The following is a 13,512-nucleotide window of genomic DNA, read 5'->3' on the forward strand; positions in this document are numbered from 1 at the left end:
GGGGGAAGCAACAGCATTAATTTTGCAGGAGAGGTTCTTTTTTAACAGAGTCAGTCTTTTCTTAGTCATCTTTCAAAGGACTGACAAAAAACAGTTACTTAGTAGGGATAAGCTTTTAATGAAGATGAAGCAGAACTGTAACGAAAATGCATTACCCAATAGTACCAGAAAAGAGGAGACACCTACAGATTTTCTCTTAAAAGAATGATGTTTGCTTTTAAATGTCAATCCAGTGAGTTTTTCTCTCCCATCTTTCCATTTATCAGTCAAACCGCATGTTTGCAGAGTATGTAATCAAAAAACACATTTATTTTTCCCATTATTTGTGAGACCAGCATTTTGTTCTTCTAAGAAATACCCTTTAATTTAGTAAACTTTCTCAAAACAGGTGCAAATACATATCAAAACATCAGAACTATTTTTGGAATTGCACATTGTTGAGAGCAATTTCCTAGATTTAATTAGTAAATTAAATCAGTATGAAAATTCCAATTTATTTCAACAAATGTAGGTTGGATTGTCATTATAATAGGCAACAAGGAAGAAATATTAAAAGCAAAGCACTGAGATGAGATCACATCACCTTCTAAATGCAATCATTATCCAGAAGAATTTTGATGCAAACTTGAAGAAAAATACACATTTTTAATAAAGAGGACAGGAAAGTCTAAACATAGACTTATATACCAGTTTTTAACTAACTTTCTGGTTTGCCTTTAACATCTTACAGAATAAAATAGCAATTTGCTTTCCCTCTACGTATTATTTAGTAGAGGTGGACATATCTTTAAAAACATAAAAGTTTTCTCTTTTTTAACTTGAACAAATTTGCTTGTGACATAAAAAACCCTTAACTCCAGATGTGTGGTGTTCAATACATCAAAACGGAAATTGAAGGACATCATAAATAATCAAAAAAAAATTGTCCAGGTCATCTTCTACTTTTGGAAATGTGTCAAGAATAAAAATAAATCAGTATAAGCTATAGAGTAAATTACATTTTAAATTGTAATAAACTGACATCTTATTAGGAACAGCTGGAAAAAAAGGCTTGGGCAAATTTGGTACTATCTTGACAACACTATTTCAATTATAGACTATTAAAGAAAGAAAGCTCTTTACCAAAGAGTATTAAAATAGCATCAAAGGTGTCATCAAGGACTCCTGTGTTCCAGTGTGAAATGGTGTAAATGAGGAGATAAGGAAAAAGGGGAGAGGAGGAAGGAGGACATTTTTCTATTAAAATTTTTTTTTTCTATTTTTTAAATGGAGAAAGGGGACAGAAGATAAGCAGAATTTTATTTACAGAACTATTAAACAGTATATTGTTCACTTAAATCAAACATACTAGGTTTTTTTTTCTACTTTTTTTTGCTTAAAGCAAATAYCGTCCACAGTATGGTTTCACCATCCTTTTACGAAGATACAAAAATATAGATGGTAGTGTTATTTCTCCTGTCAGATACTGACCAATAAAACCAGTTGCACTGTACTGCTAGGCACAGTAGAATAACTGGGAAGATATAAACTATTTAAAAGGAGTTTTATTTCCTGCAGTCCCTAAACAAAAAAAGCTTCCTAAAAACTGCAGATGACGCACACTTCTTCAATTAGTAGGAAGCATGAATTACAGTAAAACTTCACCAAACCAGTTTGGTCTTTCTTTGGAAAGAGAAATTCTCTTTTGGGCTATCTCAAAAGAGATGTTTACCCTAAATGCTCTTGATCTGATGAAATGTTTTCATCTGAATACAACCATTTTCTACTACATCAAAATTCCCAAGCAGCTCTGTAAGACCATTCTCTCCAAAAATCCTTGTTTCAGAGCTGTAAGCTCGCATTGCCTACGTGCTAAAGCTCTTTGGAAGAATGCAGTCTATACCATTTCAATTTGCAAAGGAATTTAAGGTAGCATTAGGTGCTCACATCTCTCTGCTCTATGAGGCATTTCGATCACTCAGCAAAACTTTCAAAGCAAAGGAAGACCCTAAATTCATGCTGCTAAAAAGATCCCGTCAGTTTTTAAAAGTGTTCAATCTTTGCTGCATGTGTGGATGTGCATGTGTGTGTTTGTGTGTGAAATAGCGTTAAGAGCGTTCAGCGCATACTTTTTAACAGTTACTGGATTATTTCTGTTCTAGGGAAAGCAAATCTCTGAAAGTCTAGCCCCAAAATGGGTGCTGAATACTTTTGAAGATCTGCTTCAATAGAAAAGAATAAATTAAAACTAAAATGGATCATACTGTTAAAAACCAAGTAATTGTGCATTCTGAAGAGTGATGTTACAGACACCAAAATGGCGTGAACAAAAGGCAGCTACAGAACTCGGCAAGCTGTTAGTTCTACTGTTATATAAAGTTGTGAAGAAGGTAAGTGAAGAAAAGTATAAGCTACCCCAAAAGCCAGAGAGCTAGCAAGCCCCAGTGAATGGCCACTGCACACAAAAGATAAATCTTACGGCAGAGACCTCAGCCTGGAGACCAGCCACTCTTTTTTTCAGGTCCTCCCCTTGAGCCTCTTTGGCACTTAGTTCTTCCTTCAGTTGTTCTACCTGTCACGACATTGTTATTCTTTTAAAAGTTTAACATTTGTCATCTTCTAGTTGGCATGTTTCAACCCAAGTAACTAAAAGTGACAAAGAACTGGACAGAAGGATCAACATTGCTCACTCATTTTCTCCTCCATTCTTCATTAAGTCTTCTCAAAAGTTTAATGTCTCTGTAATTTCATAAGCTGCCAGACAGGAATTTGATTATCAAACAAAAATGGATTCTATAAACAGAGTTATGCTTATGTTTATATATGTCAAATATTGGGCACTTTACAATTTTGAAACTGGAATCAACGAGGAAATTAGGACAGGAAAAGGGAGAGAATGGTTTTTCAATTTAAGAGAAATGTACAATATTGAAAAAACAAATTTTGTCCATTTATGAAACAAGACAGGATAGCAAGACCTGAAGATTGGAGCTGGTTATGAGTCACAAGCAAAAAGCTATCAAAAAGGAGCAAATTTTCTGCAGGAAAAGAAATGAGCAGACACAGGAGATGAAACAGATCCAGAAATCAATCAAATAGCTGAATAGACCTGGTAGACCCATAGAGGGAGAGAAGTAAAAGTGAGTTGCTATTGAGGAAAGAAGTAAGAAAGAAAGGAAGGAAGATAGGAAGAAAAGATGGAGGGAAGATGTGCTAAAGTGTTCTCTCCATTCCTAATTTGGAAGGTGATATTCTTCAGTTTCTAGAAGCAATTCAGTGGAATAAAGTACAAAAGTGTAAAAGAACAGACATTCTTATCCTGAGATAAATCACTTGGCTGGAGGGAGAAAAGTGGAAGAAACACACTTATTACACGTTTCTACTTTAGGGAAAGTAATATCTGTATTTCTCCAAGAAATTTTCTCCGATGTTCTTTTTTAAACAAGTGATATCAAATAGGACAAGTGCAGTGGGTTAGAGCTCTTCAGGACCTAGTAGAGTAATTTTCAACCTCTGGTCCAAAGATTCATGTGCTGCTTTTAAGGAGTATGCAAAAGCCAACTACAAAAAGCAAGACTCTTGACAATATAGTTATATTTACTGGACAAGGTAGCCTGCATCTCCACTGGAAAATTTTAGGGTCTAACTGAGACCAAGAAATATTTCTTTGGGAGAAACAAAGAATGAGTTGACATTTGACTACAGACATTCCAGTAATCTGTGTCCATCTTTATGCTTCAGGACCAACAGTCTCCGGCTATATCTGTCCTGAGGCACATATATTCCCAACTGTATAAATTCATATTACCACCACCACTGTTGTAGAACCTATTCATATTCCAATTCCACTATCGTAAGGAGAGTGTAAAGGAAAACCGTTACAGCAACAGTTCATGGTCTTTTCATTCTTTACATAATAAAAACATCTTAGTTGTAGTACAGTTTATTCAACAGGTCATAAAAAGAAATGCCCTTCTTTTTCAATAGACTATATTTGAAAAGACTGTAGATAAAATAAAACCTAAAAGCATAATGGATTCTCAATGGTCTAAAGATAAACACAAAATCCTTCCAAAATAAAAGAAAGTCAGGAGTGTGGAAGTAAAAGCAGAATTTGTCCCACTGACCTTACAGAATCACCATTATACCTTTCTGAAATTTGAGTTTAAAATTCTCTTAAAGTTATCCTAGTGGCTTCAAGGCAGAAAACAAATACTCTCCTACTATTTCCTAGCATTTGCTCGGGAACCCAGATCCTAACTACTTTCCTTAGTTGGGTATGAAAATTCTCACATCTATGCACTATGGCTCAGTTTATTTTACTACTGTTACTGTTTTCTCAATACCTTATTTTTCATGAATTTGGAATGACTACGATACACCTCCATTTGCTTCATTTCTTCTTCACGTTCTTCTGTGCTCAGAGCTCCATTTGACTTCAACATTTGAATCTCTTCTTCCAAATCCCGGAGGCCACGCTCCATGGAAGAAATTTTTGAATCCTGAAAAGGTTCAGAAGAGACAAATAGTGATACACAGTTAAATGACTCGTTAACATTACCATGAGAGATACAAGATGAAAGAGTTTTTTTTGGAGACATGTATCCGCCCCTGAAATTTACCTTGATGTTCCTACAGAAAACAGTCTGCACCTCTTTACATAGCGGCTGGCCGAGTGCTCAAGCACTCATTTTTCAATTTTTTATACCTTTCACAGAATCACAGAATGGTTGAGGTTGGAAGGGACCTTTGGAGATCATCTAGTCCAACTGCCCTTTCAAGGAAAGCAAGAGTTTAGCATTGAAAGAAAACATTGCTAGGGGCAGGGACACAGTATATAAACAATAAATAAGAGAATACAAAAAAACACTGCCTTGTAAATCAAAGCCAGCACAAATTAGAGAAAGTTAATTCCAACTGAATATGCACCAGAATGTGGCTGCAAGAATGGCAAAAAATGAGTTTCAGCTACTAGTAATTTGAGTGAGGTCACAAATGGAGAACATTAAAAGCACTATAAGCAAGGAAGAGATGCAGCAATCTAGTTTTGAGCGAACAAAGCAGCAGAAGATGCTCAACTATCCCAGTTCATACATAGAATATTTAAAATATTTCCATAGTTAAAAAAAATTTACACCTGGAACAATAAGAAAGTCTATCCACCATCTTCCTCACAGTTTTACAGAATGAATAGAGGTTTTCAGTCTAGTTGGTTTACTGTTTCTTTAGAAGCCTCATGCGTTAGGAACAGCATGAACTATTTCATACAGCATATAGTTTCATGCGTACTAGTGAATATGCATATGCATTTATGAAACACAAGTCTTAGAGCAGTCATCTGTTTTACTCAGTTACTCAGTCTCTCCAAAAGATTTTCTCTTTTCTGAAATACAGGCAGTATCCTCCATTCCTTCACAGACCAATCATTCATCAACATTTATTTTTGTCTGATAAGCAAAGTACAGCTGAATAAAAGCATGAAAGCTTTTCATATATAGGTTTTCATTCACAAGATAAGATTGTTCTAAAGTGCCATTATGAAGATCTAGTCTGATTCCCTGATTAATTTTTGATGCATAAGATAAAATTGGCAAAGGAGACTTTTGCAACAAGAAATTATAGAAGTAGTAAGGTGAAGTGCAATGTTGTAATTTACAACAACATTTTATTTCAGCACTCACATCATTTCCCAGAAATACCTGTGTTTCTCTTTTGATAGCACAGACAGCTTATTCTTACCAGACCATCAATTATCTTTAACTGCTATGGACCATGAAAAAGACTAATAAAAGAAAGACAGTAAAAGATCCAGAGTAGAAAGAAGGGAAATGGCTATGGAAAACATTAAGATGGAATGGAAAGAAAGAGTTGGAAGGGAAAAAAAGAAGGAAAATAAAAGAGAAAGGGGCAGAGAGAGAAGGAGGGAGAAAGTGAAGGAAATGGAAGAGAATAGCTTCCAAATTTTTAAACTGTATTTGTCCAAACCCTGCCTGTTTGATTTATTTTATGGATCGTATAATAAGAAATATGATTACATAAAGTTGTGTAAACCACACACCCCACTTGTGATTCAGTTCTTGGCAAACAGCCATTGTTCCATTAAATATCTGAGCTAATGGTTTAAGAACTCAATTATATACATTCATCTAGAGAAGTTAGGTTTAAGGTGGTATATAGGCATCTCTGCCTATATCACCCATTCTTTAGGTGGGTTTGGAGGTTGCAAACTGCTAGCTTTGTTGACACACAGAATGCAGAGCAATGACATTTCAAAGGCTGATACTACAAAAAGAAAATAGCCCATATCATTGTAAAGACCTATTAATCCATCATTCCCATCCTCATAATACAATGGACTCTTGGTTAACTAACAGAAATCAGTATATGCTGCTGCAGGAAGACAGAAGGCAGATTTCTATAGTACCATGAAATAGTTCTGTATCTTCATTGATCAATAAATATATTGAAAGGATTTCTTTTAAATTAAAAGACTGACACAAGTATGGTATTTGATATCATCAGCTTTCTTATGAAAAACCATATTCCAAAGAATATGGAATCATTCCAAAGTATACGGAAACATTTACCTTCATCTCAATAACAGTTTGCAGTGCTTTTGTCTTGGCTGAATCAGGAGCATTTTCGAATCGACGATGCACCTCCTGCACCAGTAGAAAACAAAGCAAGAGTTAGCCTAATGGCATTTTGTCCCATTTATCAATTACAAATGAAATTACTGCAATGTTCTCTAATACATAGCATACTTCAGTGCTGTCTTCTGATGTTACCAACTCATATTTTGCTTTAAGATTTCTCTTATCAAAGAAAGGATAAACTAAAGTTCATTCAACAGAATCACCACCTCACAGGAGAAAATGCATCTTTTGCACAGGAGAAATGCATCTTTGACCACCTACTCATTCAAAATAAACTGCTGAAATGGCAGTTGAACTTACTAAAAAACACTACCATCTGCCTGGTAAACTAATCCAGATTTTTACTAGCTTCTCATAGAAGACAGATATATTTTCATTTATTTGACTAAATGCTTAATAAAAATAATAATACTGTGGTTTCTGTCTTAACAGGCCATAGGGTGCAGCTGTGTTGATAATTCTCTTTTTTAAATTTTTTACTCCAGAGTAGTAATGCTTAGTTACATATGATGAAAATCCCTGCCCACAGGGGCTAGAAGGTAGCTGAAAGTTCCTGACTGGATAGCGCATTGCTCTAGAAGCTCAGAGTTTGCGAAGCGGAGGATACAAATGCTTGTGTGATATTGCTGTTGATGTAAATTCACAAAGTTGGCATGTGTCAAAGAGCTCTCTAAGGAATAAAATGGCAGAGAGCTGAAACAGCTCATCCTACCATATATTAGAGGTTTAAACCACCAAGTGGGAATACAGGAGACTCTACTTTTTCACTGTTAGCCTTAAATAATATTATACTTATGCCACACACAAATATTAAATGAGAGCATGTTAATACTGTCAGAATGTTAGTATTAAATAGATGAAAGTACTTTGATGTCCATAAAATACGGGCGACAATATCAATTAACCTAACAACACGTTGCATATAAAAACATGCGTGAACTCATACCATTTAGCCATCTGCTCTCTCACCCCATGCCCCTAAAAGACAAATCCAAAAAGCCATCCACCAATTTGTATTTTCACAGAGATGGTGAAGAAGGATAACAATTATATATGGTAGTCATAAATGTAACTTACTCCATATAATGAATTATTTGAACAAGAAAGGTAGAGTTGTATAGTGCTTTTCAAAATACTGAAAACATTACTTATCCTGTTGTAAGATAGAATTAAGTGTTCTTATGTTGCTGCTGAAGTGAGCAAGGTGGAAATATGTAGTGATTTGACAAACAAGAATTTTGCATAGATTTGGCACAACGAGATTTGCATAGGTTTATGCCTGTGAATGGTAACAACAACAAAATCCAGTAGAAGGCTTGTCCATCTTTAAAAACTGTATTTGTGTATTTCCTGAGAATCTGTTTTTTACAGACAGGTTTGCAGTTTAGGATGATGTTTTCTGGTAACGGCCTCCTGGAAAAATAAATCAGAAAACCCCTCAAAATACCACAAAATGGTTGAGGTTGGAAGAGACCTCTGGAGATCACCTAGTCCAACCCCCTGCTCAAGCATGTTCACCTACAGCACGTTGCACAGGACCCTGTCCAGACAGCTTTTGAATATCTCCAAGGATGGAGACTCCACTACCTCTCTGGGCAACCTGTTCCAGTGCTCTGTCACCCTCACAGTGAAGAAATTTTCCCTCATGTTCAGACAGAACTTCCCGTGTTTCAGTTTGTGCCCGTTGACTCTCGTCCTATCGCTGGGCACCACTGAAAAGAGTCTGGCCCCATCCTCTTGACACCCTGCCTTAAGATATTTATACACACTGATAAGATCCCCCCCTCTGTCTTCTCTTCTCCTGGCTAAACAGGCCCAGCTTTCTCAGCCTTTCCTCATATGAGAGATGCTCCAGTCCCCTAATCATCTTTGTAGCCCTTCGCTGGACTTGCTCCAGTAGTGCCACATCTCTCTTGTACTGGGGAGCCCAGAACTGGACGCAGTACTCCAGACGTGGCCTCACCAGGGCTGAGTAGAGGGGGAGAATCACCTCCCTCGACCTGCTGGCAACACTCTTCCTAATGCACCCCAGAATATCATTGGTCTTCTTGGCCACAAGGGCACATTGCTGCCTCATGGTCAGCCTGTAGTCCACAAGGACCCCCAGGTCTCTCTCTGCAGGGCTGCTTTCCAGCAGGTCAGCCCCCAACCTGTACTGGTGCATGGGGTTATTCCTCCCTAGGTGCAGGACCCTGCACTTGCCTTTGTTGAACTTCAGGAGGTTCCTCTCCGCCCACCTCTCCAGCCTGTCCAGGTCTCTCTGAATGGCAGCACAGCTCTCTGGTCTATCAGCCACTCCTCTCAGTTTTGTATCATCAGCAAACTTGCTGAGGGTGCACTCTGTCCCTTCATCCACACCAATGATGAAGCTGAACAAGACTGGACCCAGTACTGACACCTGGAGGACACCGCTAGCTACAGGCCTCCAACTAGACTCTGTGCCACTGATCACAACCCTCTGAGCTCTGCCATTCAGTCAGTTCTCAATCCACCTCACYGTCCACACATCTAGCCTGCACTTCCTGAGTTTGCCTATGAGGATGTTATGGGAGACAGTGTCGAAAGCCTTACTAAGTTCAAGGTAGACAATATCCACTGCTTGCCCCTCATCTACCCAGCCAGTTACCCCATCATAGAAGGCTATCAGGTTGGTTAAGCATGATTTCCCCTTGGTGAAGCCATGCTGACTACTCCTGAGCATCATCTTTTCCTCCACATGCTTGGAGATGGCCTCCAGGATGAGCTGCTCGATCACCTTTCCAGGGATGGAGGTGAGGCTGACTGGCCTGTAGTTTTCTGGGTCCTCCTTCTTGCCCTTTTTGAAGACTGGGGTGACACTGGCTTTCTTCAAGTCCTCAGTCACCTCTCCTGATCAACATGAGCTTTTAAAGATGACAGAGAGTGGCCTAGCAATGACATCCACCACCTTCCTCAGCACTCGTGGGTGCATCCCATCAGGGCCCATACACTTGTGGATGTCAAGTTTGCCTAAATGATCTCTAACCTGATCCTCCTCCACCAAGGGAAAGTCTTCCTTTCTCCCTGGTCTCCAGGGTCTGGGATTCCTGAGGGCTGGTCTTAGAAGTAAAGACTGAAGCAAAGAAGGCATCCAGTATCTCTGCCTTCCTCGTATCCTTCGTCACCAGAGCCCCTGCCCCATTCAGTAGCAGGCCTACGTTTTCCCTAGTCTTCCTTTTGTTGCTGATGTATTTAAAGAAGCCTGATGTATTTAAAGAAGCCACTTGTTTCTCTCATACTCAGTAGACAACTTGAGAGCCTCTGGTCATATATCACTGACACCATACAGATCAGAGTGGAGCAATACTATTATTATTCTACTTATCTGTATCTGCATTTACATCATGGGTATATTCAAATCCAAACAGCCTAGCCAAAGACCTTTCTCTTGGCTCAGGATCTGCTCTGCCTGTAACATATATGCCCAAAGAAAGGGCAGTGTGATTCCTCTCTGCCATTCTTCTCAAGTGCTGGCTGAACCGTAGCAACACCACCGTCTCCCAGTGCCAGCCTTCCACACTGTTTGTCTCTGAGACTCTTCCACTTCCATGTCTGGCTTCTGCTATAGAGTTATAGGTCTGTTTCTTTATGCCTAGAGTCATACGTCCTCCATTTCTCAGTGCTCTCAGCAGTAGCTGTCCTGAAAAACATGACACTTGTTCAGCATCCTTGGCCTTTTGTTGTAGAGAGTGATCTCACCAATTGCCTTCCTCAAGGTAACTTGTTGATGCAAAAATTGCACCACAATTTTAAGATATTGTGGCTGCCAGTCCTTCTCATGAGCTGTGGATGTAACGATTTTCTACCTTACCACCGCCACAGTGGTGTTAAGGCACTTCTCTTGGCATTAGACCAGAAAAACTTTCCTTCCGAGGCAAATCTTCATTCAGGTTACCATCATAATTTAATGCCTGTACCAACATTATCCTTCACTTCACTGTATGTTCTTACACTACTTCACGTTAATTTACAATATTTTTATCTGTTTGCCTTTCTAATAGAGTGCAGTTCACTCTGCTTCTACTTGACTCCCTGAATCCTCGCAAGCAGCCACATGGAAGGCACCAGAATCACACTGGTAGCAGACCACAGGACTAAGCTCCTCACCACCACACTTCCTGCTGTCAAAGTGAGCACCTTGTTTGTCAGGACATCAGAAAAGTGCCAGTGTCAGTGCAATCATACTCTGAACCCAATCTCCGATTCCATCATTTATTCACAGAAAGACTCTGGTATTTTTACACAGCTTGGCAATGTGTAAAATTGCCAAGTGGCAAGAGGGCAGGACACCCAGTGTCCTTCTGATGACCACACAGCGGCCATGTGGAGTAAGGCAGTATCTGAGCCCCCTTCCTGCTCCGCACCCTTCCCATGTGCCCTCATACCAGACTATTCAGTAAGCAGTGCTTGGCTATGAGAGCCCCTAGTGCAAGGATATCTATACATACACACGCATATATATTTATTATATGTAACCAACACATCTCAAGGAAGGCTGCATAACTCTTTGGAGAGGCAACTAGTAAAAACTGTCCAGCATTGAAGACACTCCATTCTCATCTTTTAAGGCACTCTCAAACTAATGTCCATTTGAAAAAAAAACATTTAATAGGGGGCAGGAAAAGGGGTTTTAATCTCTGCAAGATCAGCATTAAAAAGGAGTTGCTTTTGCTGTGGTTTCCTAACTTCAAAGCACATCTATGTGGAAAAAGGGAACAACTTGAAGATGATTCTTCACCTTTTTGATCTTAAAGATCTAAGACTGAAAAGCATCCTACTTTGAATCATGTGAGCTTTCACTAAACATAGAAAGTTGATGTCCCTAGCTGTTCCTGTCACACCATTTGCACAACCACCCAAGGACTGCTTTTGTAGGAAAAAATGAAACAGCTTGATAACAGAAAAGAAACTAAAACAAATTTCAGTGAACTTTTAGAAACTAAGAAAACAAAAGATAAAAAGGTCAAAAAAGAACATGTCAGAAGTCTATTTTGAACAATGTATTATTTTTTAGTAGTGCAGCTATGTACTAGCTAATTTCCAATTGTCCAAAGACACAGTCTCTGACCTGAGAACAKGAAACCAATTACTACTATGAAAATGCAATAGGTGAAATACACAGTATAAGAACAGCATGTCACTAAGGGATGCTGACACAACAGTCTCTGCTTTTTAGATTGCACAGCATTTTCTCAAATAGAAAACTCTAAGCTTTTTCTTTAGAAATGCCTGCATCTCCACTGTCTGAAGCGATGCCTTGCACTTCAACACAAGAAATGCCCTACTTCTATCATTGCAAGTAATTCTGCTGTGATTTGGATGAGTTATAACCTGCTGAAAAACAACACCTCCCACCTCTGGACTGTGTAGCAAGGACTTAATTTTGGCAGCATGCCTGAAATTCTAAAGAGTCTAGAAACAGGGCCACGGTCACACTGAACCTCTCTAGGACAAAGATTTAAGTGTGGCTGCTGAAGGAACATGGTGCATAGACATTCTGCCTAATTGTAAAATATAGGTCATGCACTCCTCTTTCACAGGCAGAATGGAGAGATATTAATAAAATACTTCTCCGAGGTACTCAGAGCTTATTGTGGACAAGCACCACAAAGCTGATTGAAAAGGAATACTTTCATATCCAAAATGGGGCTCTGCACAATAATTAAAGGATAGGGCCACACACAGAAATCAGGATCAGAAAAATACAAAACTAATCCTTCTTTCTTTGTGAGTTATCTATTCTGATAAAGTAATAAAGCATTCTTCCTTTGTTTGATTTTCTTGTAGAAAGAACTTGCAACATGTAACTGATGCTGTCACATAATACATTTGTAAACTTCAGCATTTTCTAACTTTTGACTACAGCTTAAATTATTTTAACAAGAGATGTGTCCTTTTATAAACAACACCTCAAAATACAATGTACTTTACACTGTTCTGTGAGTCCTTTATTTTAAAGAGAGAACAACATGGAAATCAAAACAAAAAATAATCTACTTATTTCCAAATTATCTGCAATATATGTGCTTTTCAGCATTAATTTTATTACTATTAAAAAGATACACCATATTTCTTTATCAATTTAGCTAGCGGGAACTTCTAGCCACCCCATATTATCACAACATTGCCTGGAAGATTGAAGAATGCTCTATTATCAAGTTTCCTGTCCAAGTTTTACTTTTGTTACCATATTATTACAAGATTGTATAAGTTCTACAATTATTTGATACAAAAAAGAAAACCTTTAGTTGGAGGGACACCTTACTACTGCTTGGCAGTAATGCTACCACTACTGGAACCCTGACTCGACCTTGTGAGTCTAAAATTTGAGAAGGATTTTGCTATAGAGAAGAGAGTTCAAAGAATGAATCGAGGAAAACCATTTGTCTTTAGAAAAACAAAACAAAACAAATTACGGTGCATCTTGATCACAATTTTGAAGTACCTTCACAGGCAACAAAAATTCTTAATGGGCTGTTCCATCCATCAAAACAAAATATATTAAAATTCAATAACCGGAAATCAAAGGCTAGAAAAAGCCAGAAGTTTTAAAAATTGTGGCTACCTTATTCAGGTTTGGAGTTCGAACTTCATCACTGCTAATTTTTAATTAAGAATAGCTATTTTCCTTTTAAAAAGTTTCTACCTCAAACAAGATGTAAACTAAAGAAGGTATGCATCATATTACATTATATGTGCCAAGCAGGTCTACAAGGTAGCACCGTTTCCCCTACAAGAACAATAGCATAATTTTCTATTCAGTGTAATTACATAGAACTGCTGATCAAATGTACTAAGAACATTAAATATGTAACATATACCTGTGATAAAGTGATTTTAATGCACCATGAAATATCCA

At 38.1% G+C, this 13,512-nt stretch overlaps 1 protein-coding gene across 5 annotated transcripts in view; it reads right to left on the reverse strand.

The window, feature by feature from the left end:
• Positions 1 to 13,512, reverse strand: part of ERC1 (ELKS/RAB6-interacting/CAST family member 1) — a 315,358-nt gene that overhangs the window by 223,733 nt on the left and 78,113 nt on the right. For all 5 annotated transcript variants that reach the window (XM_026070417.1, XM_026070415.1, XM_026070416.1 and 2 more), the window contains 3 exons: positions 6,567 to 6,641; positions 4,326 to 4,481; positions 2,468 to 2,551 (listed from right to left, as the gene is read on the reverse strand). In XM_026070417.1, the coding sequence (XP_025926202.1) occupies positions 2,468 to 2,551; positions 4,326 to 4,481; positions 6,567 to 6,641 (315 nt within the window). The remainder of the gene's footprint in view (positions 1 to 2,467; positions 2,552 to 4,325; positions 4,482 to 6,566; positions 6,642 to 13,512) is intronic.

Source organism: Apteryx rowi, unplaced genomic scaffold (genome assembly GCF_003343035.1).
Source record: "Apteryx rowi isolate R43461 unplaced genomic scaffold, aptRow1 scaffold_31, whole genome shotgun sequence".
Taxonomy (NCBI): Eukaryota; Metazoa; Chordata; class Aves; order Apterygiformes; family Apterygidae; genus Apteryx; species Apteryx rowi.